Source organism: Mytilus edulis, chromosome 8 (genome assembly GCF_963676685.1).
Source record: "Mytilus edulis chromosome 8, xbMytEdul2.2, whole genome shotgun sequence".
Taxonomy (NCBI): Eukaryota; Metazoa; Mollusca; class Bivalvia; order Mytilida; family Mytilidae; genus Mytilus; species Mytilus edulis.
The window spans coordinates 29,002,982-29,022,621 of record NC_092351.1 but is presented as its reverse complement, the minus strand read 5'-3'; the positions used below and the strand labels follow the sequence as shown (position 1 = coordinate 29,022,621).

Genomic DNA, 19,640 nt, shown 5'->3' with positions numbered 1-19,640 from the left:
TATACAAAATGCATTGTATGGTAAGCGTTATGCACCGCTCAAAACATTATGATACAGAATAAACATGGAATTTATTAAGAATTTCAAGCACAAGAAATAATGCAAATTCCATTATTGAAAATAATTCCAAGCTGAAATAATAGCCTGTTACCTCTTAATACATACAATATGTAAATAAGAAGATGTATGATTGCCAATGAGACAACCCTCCGCAGGAGACCAAATGACTTAGAAGTTATCTACTATAGGTCACTGTCAACCATCAACAATGAGCAAAACCATACCACATAGTCAGCTATAAAAGGCGTGAAATACCAAATGTAAAACAAATCAATCGAGAAAGCTAACAGCATGATCTATGTACAAAAAAATAATAAAAAAACAAATATGTAACACAGCAATAAACAACAACCACTGAATAACAGGTGAGCAGCAAAACTATGGTTAATTTGTAACCTTTACTTTTTAATGAGACAATAAGGAAGTAAATCATTTATGAAAGTTATGTCAAATGTATTATTTTTGTCTTTTTGAGTTTGCATCATCAGTCAATAATTGAAAATGATAATTCATAGCTTTAAAAGCAAAATTAAATGGTGAGCAACCACTATTCAAAATGTATTTGGTCTTTTTTGAAATATGTTTAATACATGTATATAATGATTATTATTTATTACAGGTTAGGAACTTCTGCAGAGGGGGCACAATTGAGAGCAAGGATGCAGAGTGCTTGTCTTATATCTGATATGGAGTCTTTCAAAGTAAGTTGAAAAAGATTTGATATGCAGCAGGACATATTTGGGTGTTCTAATCTTGTTTTGATTAATACAAATTTACTCGGAATAAGAATAAGCATGTATAACCATTCAGTCAGATTACTAAATATAGCATTGAATATACAGGTCACATGTTTTCTCCTTATTATTTTCACCTTAAGGTATTAAAAGAATAAATTCAATAAAAGGTTGAGGTTAAGGTTAAGGACAGATAGAAGAACCAGTAAATCTGATATTTGCAATTGTCATATCCCAATAACATTTGCAATGTCATCCAGTCAGAAGTGTTGTACATGTATAAAAATGTCAAATAGAATTCTATACATATCAATTTTTTTATCATTTTTTTATTTCATTAGATGCCATTAGAAATAGAAAGGAAAACTTTTTTTGTCCTCAATATCAAAAATGAGTTAACTGCCAATGGAATAAATGTGAATTGTTGTATGCACTTTAACATTGCAGCAAGTTGTGGTCTTAAGAAATTTGACATCATGTACTTTCACATAGAAGTCCAGCAGCATAGTTTACATATTTTCATTATAGGCAGCTAATCCTGGTTGTGTTATAGAAGATTTTGTAAGGTGGTACTCACCCAGAGATTGGATAGAGGAAGAATCTACAGGGTCTAATGATAATTCACAGACAAAACAGAAAGGTTTGTACAACTTAATGTACAGTTTATGGCTAAAAGTTTTCTAATGAATAGTTGCAGACAACACTTAAAGGTTTCAATATTTTTATTAGTCCTCTACTGAAGAAGTCAAAGGGAACTTAATGTTTGCACTCCGTCTGTCAGTCTGTCTGTTTGTCATTCGTCAGTCCAGTAAAATCAGTTTTCCACACTCTTTTTCTTTGTGCTTGAAGATATTGATTTGATATTTGATAGATTGTTTTATCATGACAAGTTACAGATCAAGTTTGAATTTTGTTCTAGTCTGATAATTTTTACAGAGTTATGGTCCTTGGACTTAAGTAAATTCAAAAAAATATTCAGTTTTCCGCCCTTTTTTTGTTCAGACTTGAAGATATTTATTATATAATTGGTACATTGTTTTATCATGACAAGTTACAGATCAAGTACAATTTTTGTTTCGGTCTGATGATTTTGTGCAGAGTTATGGTCCTTTTGACTTAGAAAATTCACATTAATAATCAATTTTCCACACTTTTTTTCAGTCAAGCTTGAAGATATTTACTTGATATTTGTTATATAGTTTACCCCATGACAAGTTAGAGATCAAGTTATCATTTTGTTTTTGTACGTTTATTTTCTAACTGGTAGGGAACTATGTATTGTCTTGCAATGCTCTTAGAATGTTTGTTAATAATAATGTTCACTTTGTCTGCAAAAGTATATCAAATGATAATACACAGATGCACATCTTAATGTAATAATTAATAGTTATAAGTATATTTAACAATCGTACATGGACAAAATTTGAAGGATAGTAAGAATGATTTACTAAAGAACAGAATGTGGTCAAATTTATAAATGTGAAAATAATACAGACAAAAACCAAGGGTTTGTGTACTGTTTTAAATCATCTGTAAAGTTCTATGGTAAGCATTAAAGGTTTGTAGATTAGTAGTATGGAAAAGACTCAACTTGCTAGAGATTTATTCTATCATTGATCTAACAAAGTCTCAATAATGGCAAGGGCAATAACTTGGTCATATGTATTGTTTTGTAATTAGATTGTAAATATATGTTTTAGGAACAGTTTAAGTTATGAATATATACACCTTATCGCTATTTGTCCGCCATTACTGGATATCACACAGGTTCCCGTAAAATTTTGACGTCATAAAACAAAATATCTGACGCCACAATAGAAAAGCGATTGTTGTATGCGTCAAAAGTTCAACCGGACGGGTCAGCCGGGATTAGCGATAAGGTGTATTGCTGGAGGTAATCATGGTTTTTTTTAGAATAGACATTAAGAAATTGCCTATTCAAATTCTAAATGCTATATAAAAAAAATGATGTACCTTATTAATAGATGACAGGCTTAAAAAGTAAACAAAATTGACTAAATGAATTAAAATATGTTAACCAAGGTCTGGTGCCTAAGATATGTCAGTCTCCTTATAGATGGATACCAGAGGTATGTAGAGTGTCCTAATTTCAGCATAAAAATACATTGATTTACACTTTTAAATTAATGTCATAAAATCTGTTGTTAACAATAATGTAGATTCTGATTAAGTATTTCTTATTGTTCACTCTTTAAAATAATTTCAGGTTATTTAAGTCCAAGAATGCAAATACCAGGGAATGTATGGTACGAAGCATGGCAAAGTGCCAAGCCAGTTCCAGCTTATAGACAGAAACGATTATTTGATGACACAAAGGAAGCTGAAAAGGTTAGTATGACAATCTAAAAAAAATATATTTAAGATTTCACAAGTTAGAATTACACTTTGTCTAATACAGGGGTTTATTTTTATGCCACTGGTAAGTTTGATAGAACTATTCATACATATGTTATTATAATCAAAGTTGCTTAGGGGGAAAAGTTTGTTTCATGTGTCCTCACCTCATATTTTTTTTTTTTTGAAAATTGACGCTTTCAGTGGCATGTTTCCGATACTAGTGAACTGAACTTCCATTACATTTTTCTGCCTACCGCGCTTGGTTCGTATTTACTTTCCATTACATTTTTCCGTCTACCACGCTTGGTTTCGTATTTACTATTTCATATACAAACTGGAATTTGCTTGTATATCATTTTTGTGTAGTAATCAACCGGGAACCAGCTTACATACCTCCGGACCTTCGTATTACCAAAAAGATCGAAGTGTACCAACCAATGTTGTTAAGATACTCATAAATCTGTTTTTATAACTTTATTGATTATGTTAAGTAAAACTAAAACGTTGTTAAAACATTAAAGATATACAATTAATCGGGGAAAACTTGATAGTCTTTTCTTTTTACAAACAACTGCCTTTTTTATAAGAAAATATAATGTGTCTGTGTTGGTCCACTTTCTACTGGTTATAAGACAGATCGAAGTACCGGAAATCCGACTCAATCTTTGTTTACAAAGTTACAACAGTAGAGTCTGTAACCGACTGTATCTGACATATGAATAAATTGTCGATATCGATACTGGCTTAAATACAACGGTTTTATTGGCAGGGCGGGAGAACTGATTTGAAACTCTCTATGTTTGATGCATGCACAACAGTGTCGTCTAGCTGATTCGGCGCGATCACTGTCTTACGGAATTCTAGTCAAATCGGCACTTGGTTAAATCGGCACCTGGTTAATTCGGCACCCGTATAGTCAAATCAGCATCTAGTCAAATTGTCACCTGGTTAAATCGGCACTTGATATAGTCAATTCGGCACCCATGTTAGATTTGTTTGATATATATTTTTAACAGTATTTTAAGCAAAAACAGTAGAAATAAGGAATGGGTTGTCCAGAAATTTTACAGTATTTACCCAAGATGAGTTAGATAAGGAAGGGGTTGGCCAGAAATATTAACCTAATTTTATCATGTTTATTCACATTTTTAAGGGTTGAATCATTTACATGTATATATATTATTGATGCCTAATTGACTTTAAACCGGTGCCGGTTTGACTAGATGTCGATTTAACCAGGTGCCGATTTGACTTGTACCCTATTATTAAGGCCCTAAAGTGAGTTTTGAATATTGTACGGTGTTTTACTTGGTGCAATGTCAATACACTCACAGTAAGAGTTATTCTTTACTTGTTTTTCCACAATAGTTGTTGCATGGTATTCTTTGAATTTCTCGGCAGATATAGTTCTCTTTAGACATGCTTTTTAAGAGGAATTTGTCTGGTTCAATAGCGTGAATCAGTCCCTCAACTGTTTTGTACATAAATACTAACTTTGGCTTCAACGTCTTGTTCGTCCTTGTCTGGAGATCTTTTTGTAGTTCCAGTTTGGCAAGCATTTTGGAGACTTATCCATCCTCTTTTGACTTGTAATCTCTGAAATCTGTATAAATCTACAGAAATAGAATTTGCTTCAAGTAACAGAAATAACTACATTTGTGTATGTCACTAGTAACTTATTTAATGAGTATGTGGGTAATTAGTCCTATAACATATGACCTCAGGAGCATTATTTACTATTTCTATTTACTGTTCTGATAAAAAAAAAATTAACTATCAATGTGTCACACTTTGCATTCAAAAATTTAAAAAAAAAATGAAAATATCAGTATAAAAACGTTAATTATTGAATAAAAATGCGAAGTCATAGGTTATAGGACTAGTGGGATATAAGAGCTTATTACAACAGGCTCTTCATAATCATTTGGTTTGAAAGGATACTAGTAGTCTGTATTCTTGATTAAGAAAAATGTAATTGCAAGAAAGAACAAAATTCACATTACTTAGAATACTTTAGATCATTCAGGTAGTCTTTATTTAGTATGTACAAAAGAACAGCCAGTAGTCATTGGATATTGTAGATCATATAAATAGTCTTGACCTATTTATTAGTACTGTACAAAAGAACAGCTAGTAATCATTGGATATTGTAAATCATTCCAGTATTTTTAACCTATTTATCTGTACAAAAAAAACCAGACAGTAGTCATTGGATACTGTAGATCATTCAGGTAGTCTTGACCTATTTATTTGTACAAAAAAAAACAGTCAGTAGTCATAGGATACTTTAGATCATTTAGGTAATCTTGAATCTTGACCTATTAATTTGTATTAAAAAAAACCAGTCAGTTGTCATCTTCACTTCACACACTCATATACGAATATCAATTATATGCTTACGAGACATGTCAAGACTTGCATAAAAAATATCCCAATATTAGAGGCAGTGGCGTCATTTTTCCTCAGAGATTTCAGCTCTTTGATTTATTTCTACCAGAGAAATTTTGGATTTAACACATGATATTTTTTAAAACATTGCAATACAAGATTAGAATAGAATTGACCAGTTGTTAGAAAACTAGTTAATTCATGTATAAGTTAAAAGCCAACTAACTAAATATTTATAGATTATCTTTGGTAATCTCAACAAGATTGAATTTGTCGCTTGAGCAGGTACGGTGAAAGTGAAAAAAACCATCAAGTTGAGATATCCAATGATAATCTGTAAATATTTAGTTAGTTACCTTTATGAGTTAAACATTGTATTGTATACAACTATTTGAACATTTAAAATCAGTACTTGTCTTATAGTTGACTGTAAATTATGAAGTTTAATGCAGGATGAAAAATCCACATGATCAGCTGAAATTACACCACATTTATTGTTTAATTTGACCTTGTAATTTACATTTATACTGTTTTCCTGTCTTTGAACGAGTTGGTTGTATAACAATTATCATAATATCTGTTTTACATTTGACAGGTATTACATTTCCTGTCTGCTATGAAACCAGCTGATGTTATATTACAATTAATGCCATGTTTGATACATGCTGCAATTATAAAAGTGGTAGAAAACGGTAAGTGTGTTCATAATCTGTCTGTTTAGTCACACTTTTTTACCCTGCTGTTGAAAGTGTGGCTGCTTACATGGCTGCTTTTGAACCAAGGGTTGAATATGGTTAAGTTGAAGTCATTCCTCCATGAATGTTATTACCATGACATGACTGACTATTGTGGAATATCTATGCCACAGACAGGTATGTGGTATAGTTTAGGTTAAAATGTAATTGATTACACTACAATTATTTTGCTAAGTTCATGTAATCGATTACATTACAATTACACCTAAATTCAAATGTAATTGATTACATTAGATTATTTTTCTTTAAAGTAATCATGATTACTTTTGAGTACTCACAGGTGACAGAAATGTTCCAGTTGAGTTATCACTATGTTTACATGCCATGAACACCACAACATATGCCACTACTTTAACAGGAACTTACCTTAACTTATTGACTATTAAAGGAGCATTTCACATAATAATACATACAATGCATGGTTTGAAAAAAAAACCAACATTCTACGTTATATCAGATGGAAATAGTAAATATAGGCTTTAAACTAACAATAAATTGTATTTCTACTATAAAGAGTGAATTGTATATTTGTATGTCAGCTATAAAGTGTGATTTATATTTCTACTATAAAGAGTGAATTGTATATCCAATATAAAGTATAAATTGTATGTCAGCTATAAAGTGTGATTTATATTGTAAAGTATAAATTGTATGTCAGCTATAAAGTGTGAATTATATTTCTACCATTAAATATTACAGATGATTCAGATATACCCAGACTGAAAGACATTTTAGACCAAGTGATAACTAGAGCTTCCAAAGTCACAAGGGCATTTAACCAAAATGCTAAACATTATGAGGTAATATATTATGTATTTCTGTTCACAGCTTGGTTTCTACTTTTGAAGAAAAAAATGTGATAAAGTACTGTTTATAATTTAATATTTCTGCGTTTGATCTGCATGTGTTAAAAATGTCTAATATCATTGAAATTCCACAATAGAATCGACAATTAAACAAACAAAAATCAAACAATGCAAACAAAATATTCAAAGGTTAGCTGTGACTCTGACATGATCAGGGTTTCCGCTGGCGGTCGCCATTTTCGCAATTTGCGAAAAAATAATAATTGTGGCGATAAAAATTAGTCATTTGCGAAAGAATTTGGCGAAAGAAATATATAGAACGATTTATTTTCCTTCATCTTGTTTATTTACTTTTTTCGAGTTTCTCTGACTTTACCCGATCAGACAATACTCGGAATTCACCTTGACCTCATTAAGGTTTGGACAGGAAATCAATAATCAGCTGATTGCATTTTATAGCTATCGACAACAAAGGACTAATTAATAAAGGTGTTGATTGAATTGTTTGACAAAATGATATGGTTAACTTAAATGGCTTCCGCTAAATGTCACATACAGAATTTATTTACGACTTTGCGACGCACGTGTTTGAAGCAAACTTTTGACGTCTCCTCTCCTTTTAAAGATAGTTTAGAAAAGAAAGCTGTTGTTGTTACGAAAAATTTTCAAAAGCAAGAAAAATCTCCGATTCAAAACTTGAATTATCCTTTGACTTTAATATAGGTAATTGATTAGGGAGACTACTTTAAAGTCGTTTGAGTGACACGTGTGTTTCAAGCATAGTTTTAGTCTCAACTTTTTCATTTACAATGGTCAAGAAAAGAAAACTGTCGTTATGAAGAAATCTATTCAAAAGGTTGGGAACAACCCCTCGAATGAGAGTAGCCCTTCAATGTTATGACTACACATGAAATGAGGGATCAAAATATCATGTGATAAAAGCTTTTGTTTTGTTGTAAAAACCAATTAGTACAAAAGGGCACATCAATATTTTTCTTTTAAAGAAACTTTCCCTACGAACTATACTGGTATTAAATAATCAAAACATGTCCATTAATTTTGTTGTACAAATGTATTCCAGGACTTATATCTTCTTTATTATTAAAAGTATACGGTGCAGTCCGGTGTATTCGCGCACCTAAGACTTATGTCTTCACTTCATTTAACTGATAAAACCAATAATTGGATAATATTGTGTGAATACATTCATAACATACTTTTATTTCATAAACTTATCAGTTTGTAGGGTTTCACCCTCAAGATTTTGTGTAATGGGTTTCCAAAATTGGGGAAACCCATTTCTGAGAGTTCCTCCAATGTCCGGTGATTTCGCGCATGCCTTCCAAAAATAGCTTATTTTGAATAGAGGAGAGATTTGCTGCTACAAAAGGTAGCTAAATTCAAACCAAGCACACTGCCAATGATGCAGAGCAAAAATTATTTCAATTTGATAAAAAATTGACTTAAGTATAACAAATTTTATCTGATGCTGAATTTCTTTTAATGGCCATTTGCCAAATATTGTAAATCACGGGATTGCAGTTATTATTTCAATCTGGAACTTATCTATTTTATTCTTTTTTCTCCCTTCGGAATGCTAAAACAATAACAAGAACAATTTCATTTGTGTTACGGTGTTGATATAACTATATCAGCAAATGTGCGGTATCACCAGCCGCGCGGACACCGGGGACTCCACTGTAGTTTAGAAAAGTTGTTTGAAATACAATGAATATTTTTCCCTTTTATGTTAAAAACAAAATCTGTTGTTTTAAAGTAAATGTTTAGTGTTTATTCATTAAATGTAGACTCTAAAATAAGTTTGACAGAATAATCATAGACACAACGGGGCAAAATCATCTTATTTAAGGGAAAAAGGGGGGGGGGGGGGGGGGGGGGGGTAAGAAAAAAAGGTAAATTTTAAACGAAAAATATAGTTATGTTACTTGGCGAAAAAAATAATAAAGTGGCGAAAAATATATTGTTTTGGCGAAAGAGGTGGCGAAAAAAATAATTGACCCAGGGGAAACCCTGGACATGATGTTATTACAAACCTAATTTAAGTTCATTTATAAAACTTACACTACTAAAAGTCATGCCACTGTAGAATTTCTGGCTCCTGGGTGGATAGCCTTAATGGGGAGGTTTAAGTAATACAATTGTCTGAGAGATAACCACCTGGCATATTATCTTAATTTTCTTAAATTTAGTGGAGTTAAAGTTTTCTTTTTGCTATATTTGCTAATAATAAAATAATGAAAAAGGCAACCATGCTGCTAATATTTTCACATTGAAAGAACACAATTTTTGCAGGTGATTTAAATAAAGGATAATTTTATCACCTTTGTTACATTTGTGGAAGATATACATAATGTCACAGTACCCAAATTGCAACAAGTACCCAATTGCACCTATTCAACAGACATAGCAGGTGAAATCTTTTTCTTTGAGACTAAACAATTTGTATTTTTTTATTATTTGACATTATACACATCTTTAAACATAGCTGAATATATTCAAATATAAACAAAACTCTCACTTGAAAAAATGAATCTAATAAATGACACCATGCGACGTTCTCAAAAAGTCATGTTTTAAAAATGAGCAAATTAAATAGGTTACAAGCATCCATTTCTTTAAATTTTTTTAGTAAGCATGGACTAATGTCAAGTTGTTCTAAATTTTCGAAGAAATGAAACAAAACATCTATTATTCAATTTTAAAGGATGTGAATTTAAGCATGGATGCAATTTTGAAACTCCTTATTGCAAAATCCTGGATCGTTTTGAGGTCGGCAGAAGCAAATTTTTGTTCCTCCTTTGCAGCGATTCAAACTCATGCTATTGAAATATCAAGACAACAACACCTGCACTACTCCACGCTCTAGACCACTAGGCCACAGAGACTGAACTAAATGTTTAGCTTTCGGTAGCCTAGAGTTACCTTTTCTTGTCAGAAGAATCTAGAGTTGTAGAATGTAGGGATAAAGGTTTTGTCTGATAAGTGTTCATGTATAAATATCAATTTTAAATATTTTTTCCCACCAATTTGTATGTAAACTTTGTATACACAGCTTTTAGGGTATGGTTTATTGATTTTGTATTGAACCAAAGTAGATATATCCAATACACAATGGTGCTCACGTCTTCTTTCAGTCAGCAACTTAAAAGTAAGAATTTACTGATTATTTTTTTAGGATTTACTAAGAATGATTACAACACTTGAAAATATGATTGCTCAAGCAAAATCTCTGAGGACAAAGTTCACAACAGACTTTTTAAATGATAGTGATAAAGAAGAAGAGTTGTCTCAGTTTTTGACCCAATTACTACAGAAGCCTGAAGTAGATATAGAAGGAGCTTCACAGGGGACAGTAGGATCATGTTTGCATCAGTTGTTTATTGCTCAGCAAAAGGTAAACTCATCACCAGTAAGGCATTAATTAGAAAACCATCCATTGTTATTAAAGAATGAAATAACTTTAGTATTCAAGAAAATTTTAACACAAGGTTTATAACCACTAAAGGAAGGTTGGGATTGATTTTGGGGGTTATGGTTCCAACTGTTTAGGAATAAGGGGCAAAAAATGGGCCCAAATAGGCATTTTTGTAGTTTCCAGGCAATAAATTGTGTTAGAGTTTGTGAATTTCTCTGAAATTATACCACAAGCTTCCATACTACAAAGGGATGGTTAGGATTGACTTTGGAGGGGTTATGGCTCAGACCGTTTGGGAATTAAGGGCAAAAAGGGAGGAAAACAAGGGTTTCTTGGTTAATGAACAATTAAGACAATTTTAAAGCAATGTAAGGGAGGTAATCCAAATGTAATCCAAACATCATATAATGGATTATCTCCCTTACACTGCTTTAAAATTATGGACCCCAATTTGGACCAACTTGATAACTAGGCCCATAATCAAAAATCTAAATACATGTTCAGATTCAGCATATGAAAGAACCCCAAGAATTCAATTTTTGTAAAAAATCAAACAAAATTTAATTTTGGACCCTTTCGACCTTAATGCAGACCAATTTGATAAGGGGACCAAAAATTTAAAATCTAAAAACACAGTTAGATTCAGCACATCAAAGAACCCCAATATTTCGATATTTGTTAAAAACAAACTGAGTTTAATTTTGGACCCTTTGGACCTTAATGTAGACCAATATGAAAACAGGACCCAAAATTAAAAATCTAAATGCAGAGTTAGATTCGGCATATCACAGAACCTCATTAATTCAAATTTTGATGAAATCAAACAAAAGTTAATTTTGGACCCTTTGCACCTCATGATTTTTTATTATTCCACAGAAGTCATGCAAGCATGATTTCTAATAAAGAATTAAAAAAAAAATGGGAACTATCTTACTTTAATATTATAGGTATCAGTAATAATAGTACTTTGAAACATAATCATTAACCGTGGTCAGTTTTATTTAATTTCGTTTATTATTTTGATATTACAGGAAGTAAACATGATTGGAGAAGAAGAGAGTTTATCAGAAAACAAAAATAGTGCAATATCAGACTTTCCTCAACCTTCTGCCAGAGAATACATCTTACGAACAATGGCTCCACGGCCTGCTACATACTCAAAAACATTACCACAGAAAATGTTTTGTAGTATAATGGTTGGTCATCATTTTCAGTTAGCTGGAGCTTTCACTTCCGATTCTTTGTTTCAGTGATTTATGTCAATTTTAGGATTTTTAAATTGTTAAGTCTGCAAAAACTAATTTTACTATGTTGTTATGTCTTTCTGCTATTTATTGAACTAAGAATAAAAAACTATATGCTATTTATTTTTGTTTTTTATATAGTCCTAAATTTTACTCTTTTTTTTTAGCTCACCTGACCTGAAAGGTCAAGTGAGCTTTTCTCATCACTTGGCGTCCGTGGTCCGTCGTCCTGCGTCTGTCGTCCGTCAACTTTTACAAAAATCTTCTCCTCTGAAACTACTGGGCCAAATTCTACCAAACTTGGCCACAATCATCCTTGGGGTATCTAGTTTAAAAAATGTGTCCGGTGACCCGCCCAACCAACCAAGATGGCCGCCATGGCTAAAAATAGAACATAGGGGTAAAATGCAGTTTTTGGCTTATAACTCAAAAACCAAAGCATTTAGAGCAAATCTGACATGGGGTAATATTGTTTATCAGGTCAAGATCTATCTGCCCTGAAATTTTCAGATGAATCTGACAACCGGTTGTTGGGTTGCTGCCCCTGAATTGGTAATTTTAGGGCAATTTTGCTGTTTTTGGTTATTATCTTGAATATTATTATAGATAGAGATAAACTGTAAACAGCAATAATGTTCAGCAAAGTAAGATCTACAAATAAGTCAACATATTTAAAATGGTCAGTTGACCCCTTTAGGAGTTATTGGCCTTTATAGTCAATTTTTAACCATTTTTCGTAAATCTTAGTTATCTTTTACAAAAATCTTCTCCTCTGAAACTACCATGCCAAACTAAACCAAACTTGGCCACAATCATCATTGGGATATCTAGTTTAAAAAATGTGTGGCGTGACCCGGCCAACCAACCAAGATGGCCGCCATGGCTAAAAATAGAACATAGGGGTAAAATGCAGTTTTTGGCTTATAACTCAAAAACCAAAGCATTTAGAGCAAATCTGACATGGGGGTAAAATTGTTTATCAGGTCAAGATCTATCTGCCCTGAAATTTTCAGATGAATCGGACAACCCATTGTCGGGTTGCTGCCCCTGAATTGGTAATTTTAGGAAAATTTTGCTGTTTTTGGTTATTATCTTGAATATTATTATAGATAGAGATAAACTGTAAACAGCAATAATGTTCAGCAAGGTAAGACCTACAAATAAGTCAACATGACCAAAATTGTCAGTTGACCCCTTAAGGAGTTATTGCCCTTTATAGTAAATTTTTAACAACTTTTCGTCATTTTTTGTAACTTTTCTAAAAATCTTCTTCTCCAAAACTACTTTGCCAAATTTAACCAATCTTGGCCACAATTATCATTGTGGTTTATCATTGTGGTTTATAGTTTAAAAAATGTGTCCGATGACCCAGCCTACTAAACAAAATGGCCGACATGGCTAAAATTAGAACATAGTGGTAAAATGCAGTTTTTGCTTTATATCTTTGAAACTAAGACATTTAGGGCAAATCTTTCAACATTTAAATGTCCATCAGAATAAGATATATCCCCTCACAAATTTTGAGTTGAATCGGACAACCGGTTGTTGGGTTGCTGCCCTAAAATTTGTGATTTTAAGGATATTTTGCAGTTTTTGGTTATTATCTTGAATACTATTATAGATAGAGATAAACTGTAAACAGCAATAATGTTCAGCAAAGTAAGATCTACAAATAAGTCAGCATGATCAAAATTGTTAGAGGACCCCTTAAGGAGTTATTGCCCTTTATAGTCAATATTGAACAACTTTTTGTCATTTTTGTAACTTGTATAAAAATCTTTTCTAAAACGACTTGTCCAAATTTAACCAAACTTCGCTACAATCATAATACATTGTACTAGGGTATCTATTTTAAAAAAAAGTGTCTAATGACCCCGCCTACCAACGAAGATGGCCGACATCAGTAAACACATTAACAGGTGAGCGACACAGGCTCTTGAGAGCCTCTAGTTCTTGAAAGTTGCAGTATGCAAGACCTAGGTATTACATACTAGCATATTCACCAGCAATGATGGCTGAACTTTTAACTATTTGTATATATATCTCAGAAGGTAGAAGACCTGGATGTTTAATACTCTTATTGAAAGTTTATGTTTGTCATATGTTCCGTTGTCCTTGATCTTATTTTCATTGTTCAGCAACTGCTTGGAAAAAGAAAAATTTTTGTCATGTGAATTTCTAACTTATTATAAGTAACTAATAAATATAATTGGTATATGGATTCCTTGAAATACTTTAATGTCAATCAGATAAGTTTCACCTGACCTTAACCCCATTTCATGGATCACTCATCAATGTTATAGTTATGTGATTAGGTCAGTTTCTCCAATACTATGAGCAATAGGTCAACTATGATTGTAAGGGAAAATGTCAATTTGGCAGGTGTCATCTAACCTTTACCGACTGTGCAAGGGCTGTATAGCCAGTCAAGGTCGTTAAAAACTTCCATTTGTTGTCTAACCTGAACCTCATTTTCATGGTTCATTGGTCAATGTTATGTTTTTGTGTCTGGTCGTTTTTTGTCAAGCCTGTGACTTCTGTCCCAGAAAGCTCAACATAGAGACAGTGATTGGTGGCGGCAGGGACTGCATTAGCTAACATTTTAAACAAGAGGCTCTCAAGAGCCTGAATCGCTCACCTGAATTTTTTTGGTTTAATCTCTCATCAATGATTATTTTGGCTTTCCAATTTATTTAAATGTTCTTTGAATCGTCCTATTTTCTTCAAAAGCAAAAAAAAATCATTTTCTCCTATGTTCTATTTTAGCCATAGGAGCTATGTTTCTTGACATACAAGGAAATGAAATATAAAATTTATACTAGATACTCTGAAACTCTGAAACTCATTTAGCCTAAGTTTGGCTGAAATTGATACAGCAGTTTCATAAGAGAAGATTTTTTAAAGTAAGTCAACATGATGAACAAATTGTGAAAAAAGTCTTTAAAGGACAATAACTCCTAAAGAGGTCAATTGACAATTTTGGTCAAATTGACTTATTTGTAGATCTTACTTTGCTGATCATATTTGCTGTTTACAGTTTATCTTTATCTATAATAATATTCAAGATAATGACCAAAAACTGCAAAATTTCCTTAAAATTACCAATTAAGTGGCAGCAACCCAACAATTGGATGTTTGATTCATCTGAAAATTTCAGGGCTGATAGATATTGACCTAATGAACATTTTTACTCCAGTCAGATTTGCTCTTAATGCTTTCGTTTTTGAGATATAAGCCAAAAACTGCATTTGACCCCTATGTTCTATTTTAAGTAACGGCGGCCATATTTTTTTGACGGATCAAAAATCAAAGCACACACTTTGTGCAGGATAATCTAAGGAACAATCATGCTAAGTTTTAACCAAATCCATTCAGTAGTTTCAGAGGAGAAGATTTTTTAAAGTTAGCAAATATGATGAACAAATTGTGAAAAATTGTCATTAAAGGACAATAACCCCTTGAGGGGTCAATTGACAATTTTGGTCATATTAACTTATTTGTAGATCTTACTTTGCTGATCTTTTTTGCTGTTTACAGTTTATCTTTATCTATAATAATATTCAAGATAATGACCAAAAACTGCAAAATTTCCTTAAAATTACCAATTAAGTGGCAGCAACCCAACAATGGTTTGTTTGATTCATCTGAAAATTTCAGGGCTGATAGATCTTGACCTAATGAACAGTTTTACCCCATGTCAGATTTGCTCTAAATGCTTTCGTTTTTGAGATATAAGCCAAAAACTGCATTTGACCCCTATGTTCTATTTTAAGTAACGGCGGCCATGTTTTTTGACGGATCAAAAATCGAAGCGCACATTTTGTGCAGGATATACTAAGGAACAATCATGTTAAGTTTCATTCAAATCCATTCAGTAGTTTCAGAGGAGAAGATGTTTGAAAAATTGTTAACGACGACAGACGACGACGACGACGACGGACGCCAAGTGATGAGAAAAGCTCACATGGCCTTTTAGGCCAGGTGAGCTAAAAAGCTTAATATTTCAGAAGGTAGAAGACTTGGATGATGGATCCTTCATACTTTGTATATAGATGCCTTATGTTATGAAGTTTCCATCTGTTATATGTCCATTGTCCTTGACCTCATTTTCATGGTTCAGTCACTACTTGGAAAAAAATGTTAAGATTTTTAGTATTCTTTAATCCTCTCTTATGAGTAATAGGATAACTATATTTGGTATGTGCGTACCTTTCAAGGTCCTCATACCTGTCAGACAGTTTTCACTTGACCTCAACCTTATTTCATGGATCAGTGAACAAGGTTAATTTTTAATGGTCTCAGATACTATAAGCAATAGGTCTACTATATTTCGTGTATGGAATGATTGTAAGGTGTACATGTTCTGGCAGGTGTCAACTGACCATGGTTAAGTGGTCAAAGTTAAGTTTTTGAGTTTTGGTCTTTTTTATGCCCCATTTATTGGCATTATGTTTTTTGGTCTTTGAGTCTGTTCGTCCATTCGTCTGTCCTGCTTTAGGTTAAAGTTTTTGGTCGCGGTAGTTTTTGATGAAGTTGAAGTCCAATCAACTTGAAACTTAGTACACATGTTCCCTATGATATGATTTTTTCTAATTTGCCCCCATTATCATGGTCCACTGCACATAGAAAATGATAGTGTGGATGGGGCATCCATGTACTGGGGACACATTCTTGTTTCTAATACATTTGTACTGTGCAATAGGTCAACTATATTTGGTGTATGGAATGATTGTAAGGTGTATATGTCTAAAGCTTTTGTAAAGCTTTAAAAATTTACGACTATCAACATAACATCGATGGTTAGAAAAGAAGGTGAGACATTTCAGCATGAGCACTCTTGTTTCATATCTTCTAAACCGCTGACATTTGTAATAAGATTGAAAGGGTTTTTTTTCACCATGAACTGAGGGATCTCCTTTCAAAGCATTGACTGTCTTTCAATGCACTGGAATTTGTCATTAAATTAAGAACTGTCATGACATTGAAATCTTTGTTAGAAAATATGTCAAATAGATCAACAGTGTGATATTGTATTATGCCTTTTAAACAAATTATCCATCAAAGGCTAACAATAGGTGAGGTGTGCATATTACACAGTACGACCTTGACCAATGAGCAAAGTTATGTAAAAGATTAGATTGCTTTGATAATTGTAGAAGTCTGAATAGACAATATACATATAATATTGACCCAAGATCAACCCTTGTGTTAGGTGGGGTGTTTAATTATTTCATTTATTGTTGTACTGTCATTATAGTTTTGAGCCATGGTGATGTGCTGTTTTTATTTGACTTTTGATATTTGATCGTCCCTTTGTATCTGCTCTTTTTTTTAAATATATTTCTAATTGTCAACTATCTGAAGATAATAATACATGTCATATTTAAAATGTTGTTTCATTTACACAAGTGGGTCATAATTAGAAAGTGATTTGCTTTACATAGACATTTTTTTATTTGCAAAAAGTAGAGTATTTTAGCTTATAGTTTAACATCAAATCTGGTTATACCTTTGCTGTGTAAATAAGTCTATTGTCCCAAGAGAAACGAGCTATCTAAGAGGAGAGTTCAGAAAAAAAATTATGATATATACATCCATGCTGTAAAATTTTATTTTTAATGAATGTTCATTTAAGTTTTGGATACCACTGCAAACAAGTGGTTATCATACCAACTCAGGAATGTGCCTATAACTGCTTACAGTTGTCTCATTAGCAGTCATACCACAACTTATTTATGTCAGAAAGGTTCACTCTTTTTAAAGAAGGAACCAACTAAATGCAGTTAATAATATTTCTCAAGAGGTGTTTCCTTGGTTCTGTTGAAATTTTGCCATTAAGTGTGATTCATGACAGTACTTGCATGATGTCGCCATCAGAATATCAACAAGGATTAAGCTTTCAAATTAACAGAAAACTGAGTTTTTGGACCTACCGCTTTCTATATAGATATAGGAAGATGTGGTGTGAGTGCCAATGAGACAACTCTCCATCCAAATAACAATTTATAAAAGTAAACCATTATAGGTCAACATACAGCCTTCAACACGGAGCCATGGCTCACACCGAACAAGCTATAAAGGGCCCCAAAATTACTAGTGTAAAACCATTCAAACAGGAAAACCAACAGTCTAATCTATATAAAAATACAAGAAATGAGAAACACGTATAAATTACATTAACAAACGACAACTACTGTTCATCAGATTCCTGCCGATTTCCAATCCATCTGGAACCATTACTCTTTGACAAAAAGGAAAATTCTCAATTTCATGATTTTGTCAATAGTTGCAGACTTTTAAAAATTCAAGAGCAAATGTTAAAGGGATGCACCAAAACAACAGAATGTGCCAATTTTCAATCTGTCAAGAACTAAAACTTCAGGATTACAAAAGTTAAAATCAGCAATTTAGTATCTTTTTTTCATCAGTAAACAAGAATGTGTCCAAAGTACACGGATGCCCCACTCGCACTATCCTTTTCCATGTTCCATGGACCGTGAAATTGGGTAATAATCTAACTTGGCATTAAAATTGGAAAGATTATACTATAGAGAACATATGTACTAAGTTTTAAGTTGATTGGACTCCAGATTCATTTGACCAAAAACTTTTACCTGAAACTCCCACTTTCATTTCCTATGTTCAGTGGACCCTGAAGTTGGGGCTAAAAGTCTAATTTAGCTTTAAAATTAGAAAGATCATATCATAAGCAACAAGTGTACTAAGTTTTAAGTTGATTGGACTTCAGATTCATCAAAAACTACCTTGACCAAAAACTTTAACCTGAACGAAGGCACACCCCAGAAAACAATCGTAGGTGGGGCATAAAAATAGGTAATTGCACATTAACAATATAAAGTGCCATTTACCTGTAGATCAAGGACCACAACTCATGAACAATTTGAAAATTGTCAATATTAAACTCGACCTCCATTTTGTCAAGTCTTCACATAAAAAAATTTGAAAAGCATTTGGGACCAGTTTACAAATTATTGCATATAAACCAAAAGCAGGAGAATACTAACAGTTCTAGACCCAATTGAAAAACTGGGATTTTCCTTACCTGTGTACTATAGCTCAATTAAAGGCTTTTCGATCCTGAATTGCTCACCTAGCATATTAAAATCATAGGCAATACTGAATAGTGGCAGTCATCTTTTGCACACTAAGTAAGATTATGACCAGGATTGATTTAGACCCAACCAGAGAATATTTAGAAAATTGTTTCAAGATATTAAAGACAATATCCCCTCAAAGAAACACCAGTCAATACTGTTTAATATATATTGATTGCACAAAATCATACACGTCCCCAAAACTGATCAAGATGTCTTTACACTTGATGGGTTGGATGTGTACCGATTCAGTCTTTTCATCCGAGAGAACAGTTGAATTTGAAGTGGATTTCAGTCACTGCAAGTACTCCAATAACTGTACTTTGTGTCTGTTTTTTGGTTGTTGTTTTTGTGCTCTATACCAATCTAATGAGCATAGTTCATTCTTATGCTGGGCTGTTACACCCATGTCCAGATTAAAGAGCAATTGCTAACAAGCATGTTTAATTAACCCTTTCCTCCATGGAATTTTTTTTTACATACTTGATTCGCATAGGATTTTTTTCCCCAAAAGAAATTCATCAGGTTGAAAGTGTTAACGCATTGCGAAAACAAACATTTCAAAAATAAAATTCCAGTCAGATCTTCTCATTAATATCATTTTTATATTAAATACAAATTTTATTAAGTCTGATAAAGTTTTTTTGTAGGTAAGACGTTTCAACTGAGGCACTACCCAGGCGTCATTATGGAGTAAAGGGGGTGGCGTCAAAAGGCGTCGTTATGGAGGAAAGGGTTAACTAG

The 19,640-nt window shown here is 32.6% G+C and overlaps 1 protein-coding gene across 4 annotated transcripts in view; it reads left to right on the top strand.

Annotated features, from left to right (window-relative positions):
- Positions 1–11,904, top strand: part of LOC139485296 (rab3 GTPase-activating protein catalytic subunit-like) — a 41,864-nt gene extending 29,960 nt beyond the window's left edge. For all 4 annotated transcript variants that reach the window (XM_071269703.1, XM_071269701.1, XM_071269700.1 and 1 more), the window contains 7 exons: positions 680–761; positions 1,323–1,434; positions 3,022–3,143; positions 6,136–6,232; positions 6,995–7,095; positions 10,298–10,516; positions 11,569–11,904. In XM_071269703.1, the coding sequence (XP_071125804.1) occupies positions 680–761; positions 1,323–1,434; positions 3,022–3,143; positions 6,136–6,232; positions 6,995–7,095; positions 10,298–10,516; positions 11,569–11,790 (955 nt within the window). In that variant the 3' untranslated portion in view covers positions 11,791–11,904. The remainder of the gene's footprint in view (positions 1–679; positions 762–1,322; positions 1,435–3,021; positions 3,144–6,135; positions 6,233–6,994; positions 7,096–10,297; positions 10,517–11,568) is intronic.
- The last annotated feature ends 7,736 nt before the right edge of the window (positions 11,905–19,640 follow it).